The 21822-nt window shown below is 31.9% G+C and overlaps 1 protein-coding gene across 8 annotated transcripts in view; it reads left to right on the top strand.

The window, feature by feature from the left end:
* Positions 1-21822, top strand: part of LOC145254644 (uncharacterized) — a 237061-nt gene that overhangs the window by 66200 nt on the left and 149039 nt on the right. For 7 of the 8 annotated variants that reach the window (XM_080113275.1, XM_080113274.1, XM_080113272.1 and 4 more), the window contains exon 3: positions 3248-3424. In XM_080113275.1, the coding sequence (XP_079969401.1) occupies positions 3348-3424 (77 nt within the window). In that variant the 5' untranslated portion in view covers positions 3248-3347. Of the gene's footprint in view, positions 1-3247; positions 3425-16027; positions 16507-21822 lie in introns of those variants that run through there. The other variant, XM_080113269.1, reaches the window with a different exon arrangement.

Raw genomic sequence — 21822 nt, 5'->3', positions numbered from 1 at the left:
TACTTATAATTTACAGTTAGAACAATCAACTAATCAGAAGCCTTCTAACTTTATTATAAAAAATATCGAATTTTGGATTCAATTCAATTTGCTGTCAAACCCCTGTCTTGAAATCACTGAATCATGACTGCATTGATTCTTTGCTGCCATCTTTGTTCAACATAATGTCTCAACACTTAACACCCAGAACATTTCCTTCCAAGAAGCCTGAAAATTGTTAACAATACCCATCCAGCCCACTCTTATTCAAGAGTAACTCAACCATTGCAAACCACTTCCAATTTTGAATGCCAAAAATGTAATCTCTTCATAAGAAAACTGGCAAATGTGAATCCTTACAAACTCCTAACCTTTGAGAGAACTATCAATATTCACACAACAATCTAAATAATTTTCACCAAAATATCCTACCTACACCACAAAAGATGCTCAATAACAACAATTAACACTATCATCAGGTTCTCAGGTAGAAAAACTACCACAAAATATCAGAGTTTATCCCAAATCAAGACCATCAAGATCTGAACAAAAAAACAAAACAATCTTGCTGTATGGAAACTACACAAACACACAATTCAGTATAAACAGTCCTCACTCAAATCTGAACATCACAAGAAGCCACGTCAATGATCCCAATCCAGATGCAAACAAAAAGCAAAAGCTACAAATGATATGCCTGATATATGCAACAAATAGAGCACAATAGAAAAAATAGAATTAGAAGAAAATCATCAAATTACCACAAACAAAATCCATAGAACAAAAAATACTTAAAAACACAAGACCTGACACTAAATCATGGGTCAAATGAAAACGGAGGAAACAAAACATAATACAATGGAATTGTCCGACAGTATTTATTTTTGACTCAATAAAATATAACAAATGAAACAAGTAAAAAAAAAAACAACTTTTCTTGGCATTAAATGACCCTCAGAAGTTGAAATGCCATTAAATAAAATACTTACTCAATCCTGTGAAGGAGGAAATTTCTAGAGAATATTAATTTCACAAGTGGTCTCGACTCACATGTACGTGAACGTGATACTTGGTGAAGAAATTTACACCGCACAAACTGATTATTTGCGATTTTACACTGGAGAAAATAAATAGGCATTATATACAATATGTGATTTCCACAAAATTGGCGCAGGCAGCTGACGGAAATAACCGGAAAAGGCTGAACGTTCTTCCTTAATTTTTAAAATGCTACAAAAAAGGTAACAAACATTTATCTAGTACGAATTACAATGGTAAAAAAATAAAATTCTAGAAATACAATAAATAAAAATATATGAACCTACCGTAAGTTTAATGAAAAAACTTCTTTTTTTTTTTCTTGTAAATTAATTAAAAATCAAGTTTTACATTTTTTGTTTTTCTTTTTTCAGGAAAGCCTTTTATTTTTAAATATCTTTTTTTTTTTTTTCAAGAGAAGTTGTTAGGAAAACCCTCTTTTTTGTTTACTTTTTACTGTTTTTTGTTCTCAAAAATAATTTTTATGAAAAAAATGTTTGTTCACTTTTTAAGAAAGTTTTTTGTAAAAATCTTTTGGTGTATGAAAAGTTATTTTGCTTTATAAAACAGATAAAAATGGAAGAAAAGTTGTAAAAAAAAGCTCTTTCTTTTCTTTTTTTTCTGAAATGTTTTTAACCCTAACCCTAACCTCATCCCACAGGTATATTAAATACGTTGCTATCAACTTTGTAGGCAGAACATTAACACATCTTCTGGTATCTGAATTCTTCTCTCCAGCGATGATAAATTCACACTTTCTTTGTCTTCCATTTTTTTTATTTTGAACGATTTAATTTAATTTTTATTTCTTCCAATTTATGAAAAAGTTGCCTGCTTAGATTCTTATTGACTAAAACCTGACAGCTCATTTTTTATTGATTTTTGCTAAGACTTCTTAAAATTATGATCAGCCTTTTCCAGTTATTCACGTCAGCTGCTTGGCAAAACAGGAAACTTTGTGGAAATCATGGGTCGTACAATGCAAGAAAATTTTATCCTAAGGAGAAAGATGCGGAAGATTTAATGTAGATTACATGACACTCACGTTTAGAAACGAAGTGATGAAGTGTTCGGTTACCAAATCCATTTCAACACATGTAGAAGAACAATAAATATTATCAAGACTAAAGTGATGATCAGTGATTGTAGTGTTGAAAAGCACTAAGAAAGAAGAAAATTCTTCTATTCAGTTTGTGGAAAGTGAATTGGATGCAGTTTAATCTTTTGTGGTACTTAAAAGTATTGGGTACACAAAAAGTGTAGTGGAATTACAGATATGTGTGTGTGTGTATATGTGTGTGTGTGTGTGTGTGTTAGATAACTGCGGATGAGAATTCATATATGAATAAAGTATATTTGGATCATATGTGAATTACAGTTGTTAAGAAGTTTTATTACAGAGCACAGGGAGAAACTGTTTCTAGTGTGATTCCAAGAATTAGGAATGAATGGATTATATTCCAAGAACTTCTGTCTTGACTAACCAACAAAGTATTACCATTGTCGACCAAGGGAAGAGTCTATCAGATTTGTGTATAAAGTGAAATGATGTATTGAAGTGAAAACTGGTCAGTGAGGGTAGAGGATATGTGTTGCATGAAGAAAAATGATATGATAATGATACAATGGATGGGTAATCTGAGTGTTAAAGACAGGCTTAGAGCTGATGACTTCAGAGGAAGATTAAATTTAAACAGTATAAGTATATGTGTACATGTATGAACATGCACTTGTGTTCATTGCATAGGCCATGATTGTCCCACAGGAGACTTTGTTGGTATGGTCAAATTGAAAAAAAATGGGTGGGAGTTCATAAGTAAGATGGATGTTGAACAGTTGAAGCAACCAGATCAGAAGGCCAAGGAAAATATGGAAGGAAATATTAAGGATGGACTTGAGAGAAAGAAGAGTATACAAAAGCCTAGTCAAAGGTAGGTTAGTTTGGAAGTGAATTCCTAAAAGCCGTCCAACATGTACTCACATGTAAAATGGACATTAAACTGAATATAATGAAAATGATGGTTGCTATGAAAAAAAGGTCGGTGAGCATCAAGATCAAAATGTGAAAATAGCAACAACCAAAAATTAGGAAAACAATATAAAACATGTAAATGATAACAATAATTTTCATCTGTAAAAAATAATGAAATACAAAAATACATTTTTTTTAAATATGCTTCTTTTGCATCCAATATAATTTAAAAAAACAAATTTTTCTTATCTTTTTCAGAGTTTAATGGAGAAATTAAAGTGCCAAACTAATGTTCTTGCATCCTATAATTTGAGGTGGTGCCGCAGTGTCCTCTCCAAGTGTGATTTCAGCAACAGCTATGGAGGACAAAGGGCAGTATCTATATGATCCTGTCTGGGCTAACAACTCTCTGACAGATGCAAGACCTTCTTCACGGTGAGTTTTCACACATGCAATCACACAAATACAGACAACAGACAAGCACACATATAATTTGATGTACCTCATTATAAATTATAAGTTGAAATACAAGGCTACTCCAGGTTTTTCAACTTTTCTCAAACTTTAAAACCAGGTTAAGAAAATGTGCTTGTCGTTAGAGGCAGATTTTGAAAATCTCTATAGTAAAATATGCATATCATATTTTCAATGGAAGTGATGCTGAACTTTTGTTAAGTTTATTGATTTTTTTTTTTTATTACGAGGGGCGTTCCAAAAGTAATGCCTCTTATATTTTTATTGTGTCTTGCAAGAGTATTGCAAATTGCATTGCTATGATGACTGAACTTACGCATTCATGACCTGAAAGTTTCATCTCTCTGTTGCAGATATTGACAGTGTAGACTCTAAGAAAGCAACCCCCTGTTATGGACATGTGTCAGAAGCAGAGATGCACAATTGAATTTTGGTGAAAATGCATTGAGAATGGTGGTGACTATGTAGAAAAAAAATTAATTCTGAAGTATAAAAATTTGCTTGTTTTAATGGTACCACCCCGTCTTCAACTTTTTGAGTTAAAAAAAAAACAAATAGGAGGTTTTACTTTTGTTACTACCCTCTTATTTTAACATTTTTCACAATGAAATCAAATTATAAAGTTGACACATTTTAATATTAAAAAACTAAGTATTTTTTTTAAATAAGAAAAAGGAAATTTTATTTCTTGCGTAGTTTAACTTACCTCATGCAACACACATTCTATTTGGTTTTAAGTATGTCTAATGAAATATATATGTACCTCCTCCCCCCTGCCCTGAAAAAAAATAATGGTCTTGTTCATTTGATCTTGTACTGTGTTTATTACAAGGCTATTCAGATTATCCAATCGCTGTGCATTATGGGAATATTTAATGATAGTTCAAAGTTGACAGGTGTTTTTTTTTTTGTTTTTTTTTTTTTTTAAGTTTTATAAGGATTTAAAAAGAATTCTCTCTCCTACTGTTGATTTTTCCTAATATTGATTAATAGTCTCAAACTTTCTTTTTACTATAAACAATCCTCAGAGCCAGATAATTTATAATTGGAATGGATGTGAGGTTTGCATTGGTTGGGGAAAACATAAAAAGCATACACATAGGTTTCGTTGTATATATTAGTTAGTTTTGCAAAGTTTGCTACTTGAAATGCTTGAAACCAAAATTTAGTAAGAGATGGGTCACTTGATGACTTAATTGCAAACTTCAGCTAATTAGAACAATTAAAATGGAATTTTTTTTTCAAACATAACTCAATCCCAAAACTAAGGAATGTTTTAGCGTTTATTTTGTTTGATTTAAAATATGAAAAAATCCTTAGGGAAACAAACGTTCATTAACTTAGCTTTAGTATAATAATAGATAAAAAAGTTAGAAACGATGTAAGGAACAAAGAAAAAACAGTGTGAAGAGTGACAAAGAAAAAACAGTGTGAAGAGTGACAAAGAAAAAACAGTGTGAAGAGTGACAAAGAAAAAACAGTGTGAAGAGTGACAAAGAAAAAACAGTGTGAAGAGTGACAAAGAAAAAACAGTGTGAAGAGTGACAAAGACTCCGATAGAAGATTGAAAGTATGGCATTTTATTTGCTCTTTTAGTATTATTAGAGATGGAAAAACACGCAATATTATTTAGGTTATCTGAGCCTTCTGTACCTAAAAAAAAAAATGTGTTTATTGTTAATAAATATAATATGCTATGACATTTTGTGTTTTAATGTATGTTATCAACATTAAAAAAAAAACATCTGATGTCACTAACGTAAAAAATTCTGACTTTACCCATTTTATAATGAATTGTTTCTAATCAGATTCTATCATTCCATCAAATAAAACAGTACAATTTTCACAAAGTTTCGGTCGATGTAACGTCTGATCTTCTTCAGGTGTATCGTGTCAAACTTGGGAATCTGGACAGAATTTGGAACGGAAGCCTTTATTTACTTCACAAATGGTAGTATGTTCTTGTTCCATCAGCCATTACTGGATAGAGGTCTAAAGTAATTTGCAATAATTGACAGAAATATTTTGGAGTTTGACAAGATATACTTGAAAAAGCTTGGAGATTACATCGACTAAAACATGGTGAAAATGATACTCAAGATGAGAACAGTAGTCCAAAGAATCCAAATAATACAAATAACCAATCCTTATCTCAAAAATTCAAAAATGTAAAACAGTACAATGTTAAATTAATACATTTTGAAAAATGAACTTCATTTTATTGATTTTAAAAATATTTAGCTAACAATTATTTTTGTAGTAAGAAAACAAAATATTTTATGTCTTAAAAAAGGATTAAATTTTCATAAATGTAAAATTAATAGTCATATTCATTTTATTGGTTTGAGGAATATTTAGCTGATAGTTGTTGCTATTATTTTTGCAGAAAAGAGTCCTAGCTTGATAATAGTGTTGACTCTGGCAGACATTTCTTAGTTCAAAAGCAAATTTATTAGTAATAGTAAATTATACAGATTGATGTAGAAAGCACCCTAGAATTTCCATGGGGTATTGCTACTTTTAATATATGTTTGTATCTATATAATGATAAAACTCTGTGAACCGTCCACCTTTGCTTGAATCTTGTCTCGGGCAATTCCATCTTTCAAAAAGGGATGACAGGCGGTTTATTTGCATATGAGCATGGTCAGTACTAAATGGGTGACCATTTGGGAATACCAAGTGCTGTATGTGGTCTTTGCTTATCTCGGCATTGTTTCCAGTTATCTACCGCATCTTGCCACTGGACTCAAGCAGTGCCGATTCAGGAGAGGTGTGGTTGTGGATTGCACAACCCTTGCCTTACAATTACACATGCAGCTAACCTTTCAGGGGTCATCCATTGTCTCTTAAGACTGAACGGAGGCATCGCAAAGCATGGCTCAGAGGCTGAGGGTGGAGAGTTGTATGTTTTGGTTTCGATTCTAGCTGATGGCACCAAAGTCATATATATATATATAATATTTTTAGTTTTGATCTCACTACTATATATTAGGTTCAATATAATAATTGATAGAGAATTGTCTGCATGAATTTAAATATTATATTTAAGCGTATCTTACGAGTGGGCAACACCGGGTGGCCTGCTAGTAGTTATATAATACTTTTAAATATAAATTGTTGGTCTAAAATTATGTCCAATATAGTATCTTATTAGTATTTACCTGTCCCCACTTTCTGGACACGATATTAAACTGCTTCAGGTACTCTTGGTAAAGGTGTTCACTGCTGTTTCACCCCATTATCATTATAAGTTTGTTTTTTTTTGTTTTTTTTTTTCCTAACTCTATCAATTACTCAAACTGTCCGTTTCTTCCCCAAAACTGCATTTGATTATGAAGGCCCCAATTTGAAAACTATGGGAGTGTGGATTCATCTATTAATTTCAGCTACTCCCAGGTCCACTTTCTTACAGTCCCATCTATAAGTGAAATAGAAACTAGCATTTACAAACTATCTGTTTGAAAAAATGATATGCTTACAAAACAAATTAATTTGCAAACATATCATATGCAAATCATACACCTGTTTTCAGCATAAAATGGCCTAATGATGATTCACATGCCATAAAACCCAATTATCCAACCTGTTTCCCCATGAGGGCAGGATGTGAAACACAGTTGTTTTTTGGTATGTGTTGAACTATAGAGTAAAATTCTGTGGTGAGTTCTTCAATCCCCACTAAATAGACCAGAGCCAAGATCAAAGTGTAGTATCTGTTCTGATGCTACACTTAAGTTAATTTGTCCTTGGTCAATGGAGAGGAAACCTCCTATACTGAGACAATTATTATTTTCAGTCTCTATCAGAGTGCTTTTTGTCCTTCTTTTGGCGAGCTGGTTTTCCCCCCACTTTAAAAACAACCTTGTGTCACATTTTGCTTTCGTGGGGAAGCAAATAAATACCAATAAATAGATTGTAATTTTACCTAAAGGAAAACAGCTGATTTTCTCATTGACATATTATAGGTAGTCGGCTCAATGAATAGTGATGTCTCTCTCTCTGTAGTAGCATCTGGAATAATGGTAGCAATAAAAAAAAAAAAAAAAAAAAACAACTCCATTTTTTTCTTCTGGCATTTGGTTTCCTCTTTTTTTCTTTAGCAAATTATAGTAAGTACATCTAGATATACTAAATCTTCCTGCTTTTTTTCTCTTCCACTTTTGAGTGGGGTGACAGTAGAAGATCCTCAAAAATATGTTCATTTGCTGCTGAACACTCAAGAGAATCAATCTCATTTCTTTATCACAAACTTCCATTCATGACACATTGGCCTAATCTATAACTTAGCCTTATTCTAACCTTACATGGAAATTTCTGTTTTTTAACACTATTTTCACACACCCATATACAATATCATTACACCCAGGACAGATTCTATTTAACATTCACAACAAAGAACTTTCCTTTCTCTTTCTCTGAACCAAAAACCAAATGGAAACTCAATTCTACAAATCCTAAATCCCAAACCTCCCTACAAGGACAGAATGTGATACACAATCATTTTTAATATAGGTTGAACTGCAGAGGTGAGTCTCTCTCTCACTAGATAGTCTGTAATCTTGCTGAAAGAAAACAAGTGAGTCTGTTGTTGGCACATTGTAAGTAATATTTCTCTGTAATAGTAGCTGTATCGTATGGTATTAATCAAAAAGAACAACAAATAGCTCCATTATTTGCTCTAGTATGTATATGGCATAATCACGTTAACACACCGGTTCCTGTCAGATCACCAAAGTTAAGCAACATTGAGCCTGGCGAATGCCAGATGGATGACCATTTGGGAAGACGAGGTGTTGTATGTACCGCAAGGTAAAATACCAGGTTGAGAAACTGGCGCGGTCTGTTTTTCTCTCGAGGGTAGATGGGAGTCTCTTAAGCTGTGGTAGGCACCTCGATCTAGTGATGGCGTCATGATAAAAAATACCTTTGATAGCCCAGGCTTTACCTTCTCTCTCTGAGAAGGGGTTTGTTTATTGCTAATCGCCTGAGGCACCCTCACCAGGGAATGCCGACGAGGCTGCCTCGGCACTTTTTGCAGGTTAGAGTGCCCCTCGTTGGGGGCGCTGACTTCTCAATACCACTTTCTGGTGTCTAAGTTCTTGCAGTGGTAGAGAACTAAACAACTACATAAAAATGATCCGCATGGAAGTGGTTTAAAAGCAGATATGCATTAGTGTTTATGTTGAACCCCATCCACCCGACCAAATAACAAATTGCTCTTGTTTCTCTGACATGACTTACCAAGAAAGCATTGTTATATTAATGATCTTTCAGTTGTCTTTAGAAAACGTCCGTGAGCTTTGTGTGTATGTTAAGAAATGCCCCAAAGTCTCCTGCTTATTTTCTCAAGCCGCTTGCACATCAGGAAGTATTTCCTAAGATACTGTTTCAATGCCCAACACAAGGAAAAAAAAAAAAAAAGCTTAGTCAGTACACATTCATAAAATTCTTAGTATCCTATTACTGTTTTAGATTTTAAGCAATTTTTTTTTTCATAATTGAGTGATTTTTTTTTACCTCCCATTCTGACTAAACTTCACAGTAGATCTGATTATTATTAAACAATGTATTATTATTTCTTTAAGATTTGATAGAAAAAAGTTATTTTAAACTTCTAAAAAATTTATTTAACTTTTAATTTAGTAATAGCAGAAGACCCGGAATTGCTCATATTTAAATGAGGAGACATAGGTTCTCCTGTTAACCAACCTTTATTTTTTACAGTTGATAATATAAGTACAGGAATACCCGTCCTGGAAAAGGTAAAATTACTTCTCCAGACATAAGTTTTGCACCACTTTTATGTTCCCTTATGAAGATTAAGATCAAGGTATAATGCTACTAATCCTTAGGTCTAGAATCCGTATTTTAATTTGGATCAAAATCTATTTCATAATTTTTATTCTAGATGTCTGAAATTTAAGCTTAAGGGAGTCTAAAAAAAAATTGAAATTCAAGTAATCTTGCTTAATTGATGTCAAATGACTAAAGATCAAAATTTATATAAATCTGAAATATTTTCATTTTCAAATAAAGGTACTGTTCATATCTTTCCTAAAAAACCCTTTAAAATATTCCAAAGAAACAGAAATTTTGAGAATGTTTATTAATTGATATTTAATACCTATGGTAAAAATTTCACAAAAATCAGAGGCATCTGGATTTTCTTTTAACCTGCTTTTTCATAAAATCAAATTAAACTAAATCTTTATCATTATTTCCATGACAAGTGCTCCTCTGAGCTCCAATCTATGGTTCCCCCTTGCCAAACTTTCACGAAAAACACTCATCTGGCTGAAACCAGTCAATAATTTTCCCCGCTCTTTATCTGTGCCTAAAACAAAACATAGATTCCATGAACAAAGCTTCTTTCTTAGAACTGCACGCCTATAGAACTCTCTTCAATTTTCCATCTGACTACAATTTGGTTATCTTCAAGTCCAATATAAACAAATTCTTGATCCAATTTACCAAATTTCTATCAGTAACGATGACTATATTATCCTATTGACTTCTGTACACTCTTTAACCCTTATCCCCGAGTAGCCACTTGATAAGTGGTAAAAAAAAAATTAACTAAATATAACTCATATTACCCTTACACCTAACAACTGTGTTCCAAAATTCATAATGTTCAGTTAATTAGTCTAAGAGTGAATTCTATACATAGAAGTATATAAACATATACTTTATAGAAGTAGAGGTATATCTGTTTAACACACGTAAAGCAGACATAAAACCAAATGTGGTGATGAAGAATGCCTCGGGGTGGGGGTATTTGGAGTGGGTGTAATTAATGCTACATTAAAGAAAATTAATTTTGGTGATTTCAGTCTTTAACCCTCTTGATACACATCCAGTATTTACTGGGAATTAATGAGGACCCATATACACACTTGCTCCCAGCTTTGAACCTCTTATTAAAATTTTAATCTTTTTTTTTTTTAATTTCTATAATATGGATGGAGTACTGCTGCCACATCTGGGCAGGAGCTGCTAAAAACAGCCTATCCTGCATTGACAGAGTACAAAATAGGCTTAGTGGGGGGTGCCTTTCTCCCACAGAAGAGACGTTGCGAGCCTGTCTTTGTTTTATCGTTACTTCCATGGTAAGTGCTCGTCTGAGTTCCAATCTCTGGTCCCCCCTCAGCAATCTTTCACGATAAACACCCGTCTAGCTGAAACCACTGTCAAAAATTTTCATCCACCTTTTATCTGTGCCAAAACCAAAACGTAGATTCCATGAACAAAGCTTCTTTCTTAGAAGTGCACGCCTGTGGAACTCTCTTCCGTTTGCCTGTTTCCCACCTGACTACAATCTGGATGTCTTCAAGTCCAACATAAACGAATTCCTGATGAATCGCCCCCTTAAGTAAGACACTTTATCAAATCTCCAATACTAACGATTGCTATGATACTATCCCATTGATTACTGAACAAAATATAACTCTTATCCTCGAGTGGCTTCCGGGCCTTGATAAGTGGTGACTACCTTGTAAAAAAAAAAAAAAAAATATTCCAGCTATAAATAAAATAAAGTAAAATATAATTTCTTTTTATGGATGACAATAACAATGCAGAGCCTACAATAATATTGTATCCTCTTAGATCAAAATGAAATATATTTACCCAAGTAGTATTGGTAATATGATTTCAAAATACATATTATTATATATGTCTGTCTACAAAATCCTAGAGAGTTTATGAACAGATAGGAACTACAATTATTTATGTTACTTGTAGTGATTGGACTATTGTTCTCATCTTGAGTGTTATTAGTGCAACGTTTCGGTCGGATTGTTCTTCGACCTTCATCAGACATGTTGGTTGTTGTTTGGAAAAGAAAGGAGAAAAGTTACTGGCTCTGTAGATAGTTTCGTATTTCTGCTTTTTTTTTTGGTCATTGTTTTGAATAGGTGAGAAAAAAATTGTTTGTCAATGTGTGATATATATGTGCGTGTGTGTGTATTAGTGAGAGGGAGAGGTTAGGTTTATTACTAGATCACTGTATATAGTTCTCTGTGAAAGTAGATATTAGTAGAGTTGCTGCATATGTAATATATGTTTGTTTTCTTTAGAGGAGGTATATATATTATTTATTTAAACTTTTAAACTCAGTACTATATATTAGGTACAATATAATATTCAATAGAGGATTAGTTCTGAAATAATAAATACGAAATCTGCAAGAATTAAAATATCATATTCAAGTGTATTTTTTGACATGGCAACGCACCCCCTTCCTAGTTATAAGTACAAATGAAGTTTTAAATTATGTGTGTGTGTGTGTGTATATATATATATATATATACATACATACATACACACACTATTTATAACTGGATGTTTTGCCCTGTCATAAAATACACTTAACTATATTTTAATTCATGCAGATTTCGTATTTATCATTACAGAGCCAATCCTCTATCGAATATTATATTGTACCTAATATATAGTACTGAGTTCCAAAGTTTAAAAAAATAAATAACTTTGGCACCATCAGCTAGAATTGAAACCAAAACATTTAGCGCTCTCGCTGCATTCCCTACCGTTTGAGCTATCCACAGATAGAAAGAAAGATTTAAAATTAGATTACTTCAAGCAATGAATGAATTTGCGCATGCGCAAAAGTAATAGAAATATGTCAGTAAGTTGAAATGAACATATTTCATTTCAACCCGCCGATATATTTCTGTATATGTTATTCATCCATCCAAACAAAGATTTTACTCCTTATAAACCATCCTTAGTGTATGATTATTATTTCCTGTTAATTTCAGTTTTATGTGACTAGCGGTTTAAGAGTTTATCCGTTAAATATTTTTTTTATCCGTTAAATATTTTTTTCTATCCGTTAAATATTTTCACACAAACATACATACATCTACTGTTTTATTTATATAGATTTTTTTTTTTCCTACTCTTTAATTATGAAAAAAATCCAAGCAAAAATGACGATTGTCTCCCTTTATTCTCCGCCATTTAAAAAATATGAAGAGTCAGTTTTTACATTTTTATGTTTCGGAATTTTTTAGATGAGGAATGTACTATTCTCATCTTGTTTCTTATATTCAGAATGTTTCGGCCGATGTAACTTCCTGACTTGTCGAACTTGGGAACTTTCATGTCGAACGAATTCGACTGAAACATTCCCAGGTTGGAAAATATTTAATTGCCGCAGATGCAGATCCAAGGTTGCATCGTCAGAAATGCTGTGCATAAAACAACCAAGATGAGAATGGTAGTCCGAGTATCATAAAATCCCACATTTTTATAATTAAAACTCGCGCACACGTGATAAACGTACAGTATCCGAGAAAAAAAGCATTTTAATACTTTTTTTCTTCAACGATTTAAAAAAAAAAAAAAAATAAAAAAAAAACAATGTAAAAACACTTGTGGTCCTAGTAAGACTCCATTTTGTTAAAATCTCGATTAATCATGTTTCCCCAATTAACATTTACACGTTTCAAAAGTGTTTTTCCATATTAAAAATTTAACTTGAAATTATTCCTGTCTTAATAATGTTTAAAAAAAAAAACATAAAACCGTCAATTTTAACATTTGCCAATGAAGCAAAAAGTAATATTTTTCAATTTATACTGTATTTTTAATGGCTAATAATAATAATAATAATAATTAATAATAATCCAGTTTACAATTGTATGCGTTTACGTAGTTAAGTAAAACCACGCCCTACGTTAACGTGTCATGAGTAAAACGATGCAATTTTCGTTCTAAGACAAACAATGCCTAAACTTCGGTTTTGTTATCTTGCTTGTCACCGTGCACACAATTCATCTGTACATAAATGTTTGGATGGCGGGAGAAAGGGAATGACGTAAATAATTGAAAGTATGACATAAATCTATGAAATTCTAATTTTTTTAAAGACTTGGAATGCTATAATAGTAGATTCCAATCCTTCCTTTTTGTCTTTGCATCATTCCATTCCTCTCAAAACTGTTATCGTCATTCGTCCTTTTACGTCATTCGCTCTTCCTCCCGCTATCTAAAACATATAAAGGTGTGCATAGCGACAAACGTTCTCAGTTTTAATTAATATATAGATTTTTTAAAGATTAAACTTTGTTTTTTCAAGAATTCGCCAAGAAAATAGACGCAATGATGATGAATTCATTTAAAAAAAAAAAAAAAAAAAACGCAATAAAAACGTAAACGTCAATGTTGGTTTCAACTTTAAAGGCCATTACTTATAGGTGTGGCCTTGATTAAAATGTATTTTCTAGTTTCATTAAATAAAACTATCAGACATTGTGATAGATAATATAATGTACATTTCACAGAAATGACGGGGGGGGGTGAAACTTGAAACTGATTCCACAAATTGAATCGCTTAGTGAATAAAGTCTCTAAACCTCACAAAATTTTTAAACCTCGTAGGTTCAATATATTTATTTTTTCATCCCAACACTTTAAATTCTTTCATTTCATCCAAACATGTTTCCCCAATTAAATATTTAATTGGGAAAAATTTTTTGGATGAAATTATATAATGTTTTTTAAATTGTATTTTTTGTGTGCTTCTTCGCTTATCAATATAAATCAAATATGGCTGCTGAATAAAATTTAAAAAATAGTGTCATGAAAATAAAAATTTAAAAAATGGCAATAATAAAATGTAAATACAAAAACAAAATGCGAAGTATTTTGTCCATAGATAATAAGTTTAGTTGCATGAAAAACATGGACTTAACCCCCCCCCATATACACACGCACACACTTTAAAAAAAAATGTTTTTTTTAATAAAAACAAAACAAAAAAACAAAAAACAAAGCCTTTAAAAACTAGAATATTCTACGAAACATTTTGTTCATTAATAATGGTGTCGGAAAACATACTAGTTTTACGTCGGTTAAGGAGCAAAAATAAACCATAATACTAGATCTTTTCGTATATAAACTTCGATTATAGCTAGAAAATGTTTCTCTAATAGACAGTTTAAAGGCTTCAAAAACACTTTCAAATTTAGTACGATTATGGAGAAATCACCGTGACAAGCATTTTCCCCATTTTATCTACCTTCAACATTTGAAAATGTTTTAACATCTATTAAAAACATTTGCCTTTCTGAATAAATTCACATCCCAAAGTTAGGTATTATAATTCGTTCCCTTAGACGAGAGGAAAACTATATTTTGACCGTGTCACTAATGAACCAACATATTTTATTTCAAGATATAAAAATAACTAATTTTAAGAGTGAATTGAATTATATTTCGGATTTCTTTAAATGAGGATTATTATTATATTAGTTTTTATCTTCACATTTTTGCCGAGAACCTTCTACCTTTGGGTGTATCTTTTCGAACCCTGGAATATGTAAAATTAAAATAAATCCAAGTACACAAAAGGCTCCCAAATTCCACACTAGAATTGTGCACATGGCCTAATGGTTAACTGCGTTGGTTAACTATAGTTCTAAGTTACTATCTTCCGATGGTTGCAAGTTCAACCTTTAATAGAAGGAATAGTAACTAAGAAAAAAATTAACACGATTTGGTTATGGTTGACGAAAGGAGAACAATCTATTCGTATAGATTAAATAAAAGTTTCACTTCGAAATTCTGTTCGTGTCTCCAAGTTCTAAAAGATGTACCTGAGAAAAGTAAGTTACATGGGCCGAAACGTTCTCAATACAACCTAAATAATAGTCCGAATTATCCAAATTTTAATTAGTTGTAAATAAATAAAATAATGGGTAGCCTTTTAAGGATATTAGTTATACACTTTACATCTATTAAAATCCAGCAATAGCTTAAGTAGCCATGAGGATTGTCTAAATTTATTCATATTTTATTTAAAAATTTAATTTTCTATTTTAATAAATTAACACTGGAAAATTGATACTAGTAAAGTAGTAGTACAATTACTACTTGAATAAATTAATACAATATCGATATTGATTTGTATCTGATTTATTTGAAGTACCACTGGTTTCCGAACTTATTTTTAGTCAAATAAAAAAGTATTTATGCAAAACTTGATTTAATTTTTAAAAGAAAATCGTTAGTTATTTAGTTTCTTGCGAAGGAATGGCGAATTTGTTTTCTCGCTTCAAACTATATAAATGCATTCAACATGGCCGACGATTGGAGAAAAAATAACTTAAGTTTGCGTTTTTGTTTTTTAATTCCGATATTTTATTTATTTATTTTTTACGAGATAAACAATGTATATTTTTAATAATAGTTAAAAAAAAAAAAAAAAAAAAGAAAAGAAAAAGGGTTTAAAAAATATAATCTAATTGTTATCGACAATTTTACTACCTAATGCGATTCGTACAAATGAAAGTTACGGTAGCACATCGCGACTGTAATAAACAATAACAAAAGGATAAAAACGATTTATAAAGCATTTTTTTTTTTTTAATAATTTATTCGTAGCAAACTTCTCTACAAAAATAGAATTCGAATCCGAAGATTCAAGTGCTGATTATTTTTGCACAGCAAATTAATAAATTTTTTATTTACTACGGGCTGTTAAAAATAAAATGATTCTGGCTCCGTTGATTGTCCTTTGCTCTCCCTTTTAGCTCTCTCTCTCTCTCTCTCTCTCTCTCTGGAAACGACAATTGTTAAAAGTTATATTTTTAAATTTTTAAGAAGACGAGAGGCGCCGACATATATCTTTCTTTCTCTATAAATTTTAAATAGTGATTTGTAATGTTTTCATGGCGTTTAATGATAATGATGTGAATTCTAATTTTTCACTCACTCACTCACTCTCTCTGTGCTATTACTTTCTCTTTTTGTTTTCACTTACTCAGTCTCACCTTAGTTTCTATCCCTTTTCTATCGCCCCTCCCTCTTTTTCTTTTATATGAATCTCTTATTCTCCCCCTCTCTGTCTTACGCTAGTTCCCCTCGCCATCTCTCTCTCTATGTGATCTGATAATGCGTGTGTGCGTATTATTGGCGCTAACTGGGTCATGTGGTACTCGTTAAGGAAACATGGCCGACCAGAGTCAGTCGGGAGACCTGGACGCCGATCGACATCGCTATTCTCGTCAATTCACGTAAGTTACACATTGATTTTTAAAAATTCAATACCCCCATCAATTCGATCACTTGAATCGATCATTTATAACTACATTTACAAATCCTGTCGACCCTAAACGAAGCCCCAAACCCAACAACCAACACCATTTCGACTCACAAAAACCTGTAAAAAACATACAATTATAACCTAACCTTCTTCATAGAAATGTTTATTTATGTTTGTCTCTGCAAATATCGCATTTTATTTTTGTTTTGTTTATATTTTAAAACCTCTGTTTGTTCATCAATTATTCTATATCGATAAATCCAGTGATTTTTCGTCATAAAAACCCTTGGTCGGTATGATAAACGGGAGAATAATATGATAGATAATTTTCATTTCCTCTCGTGTCTGTTTTTAACTTCACTTTTTCACGATGGCTGCTTCTTTTTCTCGACAAATAAATATAGAATCTGAAATGACCATTATAATCGATTGATTACAAAATACTTCAAAATGTCAATCAAAATAACGATAACTTCGATAATTGATTTCATTTAATATATACATATATATGTATGTATGTATGTGTGTGTGTTTCATTTTATTTATTCATATATGTCGATCCTCTGTTAGTCTCGAAAAACAATGAATAATCCCTGTTAGTGTGACTACGGTGAGGGTTGAGGGTCTAGTGCAGCAAGGGTTGTGCAGTTGCCAGTCGCATCTACTGAACTAGCATTGCCGAATCCAGTGGTAAGAGGATCCAGGACGACTGGAAACAATACTAATATTAGCAGAAAAAGACTGGTGAGATTGCGGGATTTTCACTTTCTCCTAGACTAGTTGCGCAACCAAAGTTTAGTCTAGTCAACCTTATATTATTCAATCCATAGTTGGATGGATATTTCCCAAGGGGTATAAATGAAAATGCTGTAATCGTCCCGACTGAATTCAAATCAAAATTCACCCATAACAACACCATACGTATCTAATTAGATGATGTTTCTGTGTAGCTTACCTGCCATAAGTATATTTTATTTGTGCTTTTTAAATTGTCATCATCGATAAACAACTTTAAGAACAATTTCGTTTCTTTTTGAAATTGACAACTGACAAATCCTCTAGTCTAGCCGAAACACACTTAGAATTAAAAACAAAAACACTGTTTTATGCATTATTTTTACTTTTTAAAGTATAGATTTAAATAATTCCTAAATGCGTCAACAGATTACAAAAAGAAAACTTTCCATGCAAGTCAGAACAAAATATTTTTTGTTGTCATACAAAGTTAAAAAAAAAAAACAGAAACAAAATAAACAATTTAAAAAAAAAAAACAATTTAAAAAAAAAACGAAAGATGAATCTTAGTTTTGGTTCAAACCAAACAAATATTAAATTAAAAACAATGACTGAACTAATCTATGATGTTCCATATCGAGGATCAAAACAACCATAATACTTGACTTTGGTTTATAAACTTATTCAAGCCAGGAATGAGTTTAATTGAAATTCTTGAGAATAATTTTCACATTTTTGTGCGATCTTGGAGAAATCACCGTGACAACCATTTTGTATTTCTAATGAGAGGTGGGGTAATGGCTCAGGCCGGAAACGGTGTTTGAGCTTCGTAAACGTTCGACATTCGAAAATGATTTGAATTAAGGTGTGTGTGTGTATGTGTGTGGGAGGGGTGTGTGAATTAAAGTTTAAAGATAGCATTCAAGTGTTTTTATGGTTAATATGGATTTTACATTGCAGTAAGGAAATAATTTAAATTCGTTAAATATGTTTGAATTTGAAAATGTAAAATAATTTCCAGTCAAAACGTGCAGAATAGTTAACACTAGATAACTTGTAACCTTCTGCTCCTAAAAAGCAACACATGGTTTATAAGCAAATTCATTAGAATGGAATTTTCTAACAAGACACGTTCTAACGTTTATGGCATTTTTAAAATTTTCACTTTTATTCGTTTGTAAAATCTTTGCTCACTAATCTACTTTCAATGGTTATCGAAAGTAGATTCTCAAGAAGACAGACTTGAGACGAAAAAGTGCCAAATAAAATAAACTATGTTAAAACTTGACTGAATTGTATTCTTATGAGAGTTGTATAAATTATGTTGGTTTGGGGAGTGGTACGAGTTATCGAATGTTAACTATTCTGAACTTTGCCTAATGTTTAGTATTTGTCTACGTCTCTTTGAAGTAACCAGTGTTTGCTCTACGATCAAAGTGTATTATCTGATTTGACCTTCGCAGAAGAATCCTAACTAAAGAATAATTGGAATGACAAACGCTATCCTCGCGTTCAGGCTAGGATCAAAGTAGAGTACATGTTCTGTTAGGGAGGGGGGAGTCCTAGACGGAGGCAATCTTTATTTTTATGGTAATCCAGAGTACCCATTTTCTGAGAGGGGGGAGGGGCGTTTTATTTTTCCATCCACTTAAAAAAAAAAAAAAATGCTGATAATCCCTCTAATTCTACCCGCGTGGCGTGGCAACGTTTTAATTTATTGAATTCAAATTTCATTGGTTATTGATTTTAGACGTTATATTGTTTATTTAAATCTTAAAAAAAAAAAAATTGCACGGCACATTAATTTTGTTAAATTCAAATAAAACTTAATAAGAAAACAAATAATGTATTAGTCTTGCAGTGTAGAGTTTTTTGTTTTTTCGCTCTTATAAACAGCTTGACGCACGAGAACAAAAATTCGTCTTTCTAATTGTAATTGACTTGATTTAATTTTAAGTTTTTGTTTGTTCAGCACGAAAATAAGAGATTCAATCTTGACTTGTTCAAGCGATATGTTTATATTTCCCATAAAAGAAATCTTATTTCGGACATTTTGATCAATAAAAGCATTAAAAACTCGTTCAAGTGCTGGGGACATTTTGAATGTCATATGAAGGAGGGAAAAAAAAATTCAGTGCTTTGTACAATTCCTTAGCAATCGCCATATTGTGTAAATCAACAAGAAACTGAATTATAGAATTGGATATATTTATATTTTTCTTTCTTTCTTTTTTTCTTAAAGAAATGTGATATAATTGGAAGAAAATAAATTTCTAAATTATTATTATTTTTTTAGTAATTTATTTCTTTGTGCTTTGATCAAGACGACACTTAAAAGGATCACCTTGACCTTAGTATAAAGACAAATAAGCAAAAACAATTCCTGTTACCATTAACCTGAATCTCATTAGTTAAACATTAGCAGGGATACTCGGTGTTACCCAGGGACATACATAAATAACTAAATAGTTTAAAAAGAGAAAGGTGTGCATAACATCTGTCTTTCTTTCTCTCCCCCCCCCCACTCTATCTCTCTCTCTTTGGCAACTGATTTTACATAATGCATAAGACAGCTTACTGGCTTGCTGTTTACTTATTATTTCAGTGCTATATTTTTAAACCATCATCAGTGGGGTTTTAAAAAAGTTAGCTCCCTCCCTTCTCCACACTAATTTGGTTTCTGTTGACTCCATTATAAATATTACAGACTTTTTTTTACCATAAGTCAGGATTACTAAATCCAATGTTGAGTTTGTAAGTGTGGCTTGTATAGTTTTTTACTTTTAGCAAGACACGCACAGAATTATGTCTTTATTTAATATAAAACCATGTTATTTTCTTTCAGTTAGACAGCACAAATGAACCATCCTACTTGACTTACCTTTTTAAAATTCAAACGATCACGATAGTGTGTGTATATATATATATATATATATATATATATATATATATATATATATATATATGCCTCCTCATGAGGGCCAGATGTGACATGGAGTTGGCTTATTGTCTGGTGTATCAATCAAGGGAACCACAGTTGGGTGTTAATAGCTGGCAACTACATCTTATATATAAAGTAAAGTGCGATTTTCCTATTTAATTGACCGGCATAGTTTCATAGATAGAAAGTACATTTAAATAATATTCTCAGTTTAGAAACATTTCCTTCTGTGACTGAGGATATCAATTCACTAAACAGTACTAGCCTCTATGTAGTTGTGTCGTATGTTAATCACAAATCTTTTTTATTAACTCATATACCATAACAGTCAGCATTACGTGTATGCTAAGTGCCCGGAAATGTACTTGTAATTCTACACTAAGGGTTTATGTTGTGTGTGTGTGTGTAAGGAGATAGTTTTTGAAATACTGTTACAAAGAAAAATATTTTAGATTAAAATCGACAAGTAACCCTTTAAAATTTGAAAGTAATTTCAAAGCCTTTAAACTGACAAAGCGAAAATTTGTGGCTTGAAATCAAGTTTAAAGGCAAAAGTCTGTCATTAAGTGGATGTGTGCTCCTACATTGAAAGAAAATAATTTTTTTTATCACAAGCACTTGTATCAAAAAAAAAAATTTTCTTTACTTTAAACGAATATAAGTTTGCTCTTCTGTATTGTAGTATATATTTTCAAATAATAATTTTAACCTTTGTATAGAATGTGGCTCATTTGGAGATGAATACAATTTGAAAGTTTTGGGCGTTTTAAACATTTTTTTTTTTTTTTCTATGGCTTTGTGTCCGACCCGACAGTTTCAAGTAGATAAAATCACCTCTTGAATGATCACTATCCATTACAAGTGGCTATGTTTGAGGTCATAAGTAATAGTTAAACACACACTACGACTATTGAATACTAGCCGGCAACCTAGCATTGCCCAGTCATACAATATGCTTCAACATGATACTTTAATTTATGCAGATTGCATATGCATTATTATAGAATCAATCATCTATTAATTATTATATACTAGTCTGGGTGTCCAGCGTTGCCCCGAGTGCTTGGAGGTGTGTGTTGAGAAAAAGAAAAAATGGTGTAGTAGGCAGGCAGGCTTGAACCCGTGACGCGAAGGCGGAAAAGAAAGTGGAGGTGTGTGTAAGGGTGTTGGTTGAGCAAAAAAACAAAAAAAGGAAAATTGTGAACGCAAAAAAAAAAAAAAAAGTTGTAGTAGGCTGGTAGGCTCAAACCTGTACTGTGAAGAAGGAAAAGAAAGTGAAAAAAACATGACATGTTAGTTGTTGCGCCCATCGCCAAACCGGAAGTGATGTAGGTTTAAATTAAGGCTAGACAATCGAAAAGAGGCAATGACTTGCAAAAATATTGCCACAAAAAGCAACCCCCCTCCCTGTAGAAAAGTGCCCAGTTGAGGGTGAAGGAATTAATGTTTTTGGCCATTTTTTTTATATTTTTCGTTCGAAGGGTTGCGCTTCAGAATGATACTGATCTCATGAAAATCCGTCACCTCTGTCGAAAGTCTTTGTGAGACATACATACATACATACATACATTTAAACAGACAGGTGAGATTTATGTTATAGATTAGGAGGAA

Source organism: Euprymna scolopes, chromosome 30 (assembly GCF_053919585.1).
Source record: "Euprymna scolopes isolate OS-2025 chromosome 30, ASM5391958v1, whole genome shotgun sequence".
Classification (NCBI taxonomy): domain Eukaryota; kingdom Metazoa; phylum Mollusca; class Cephalopoda; order Sepiida; family Sepiolidae; genus Euprymna; species Euprymna scolopes.
The sequence above is the reverse complement of the archived record's forward strand: the minus strand, read 5'-3'. Positions and strand labels throughout refer to the sequence as shown.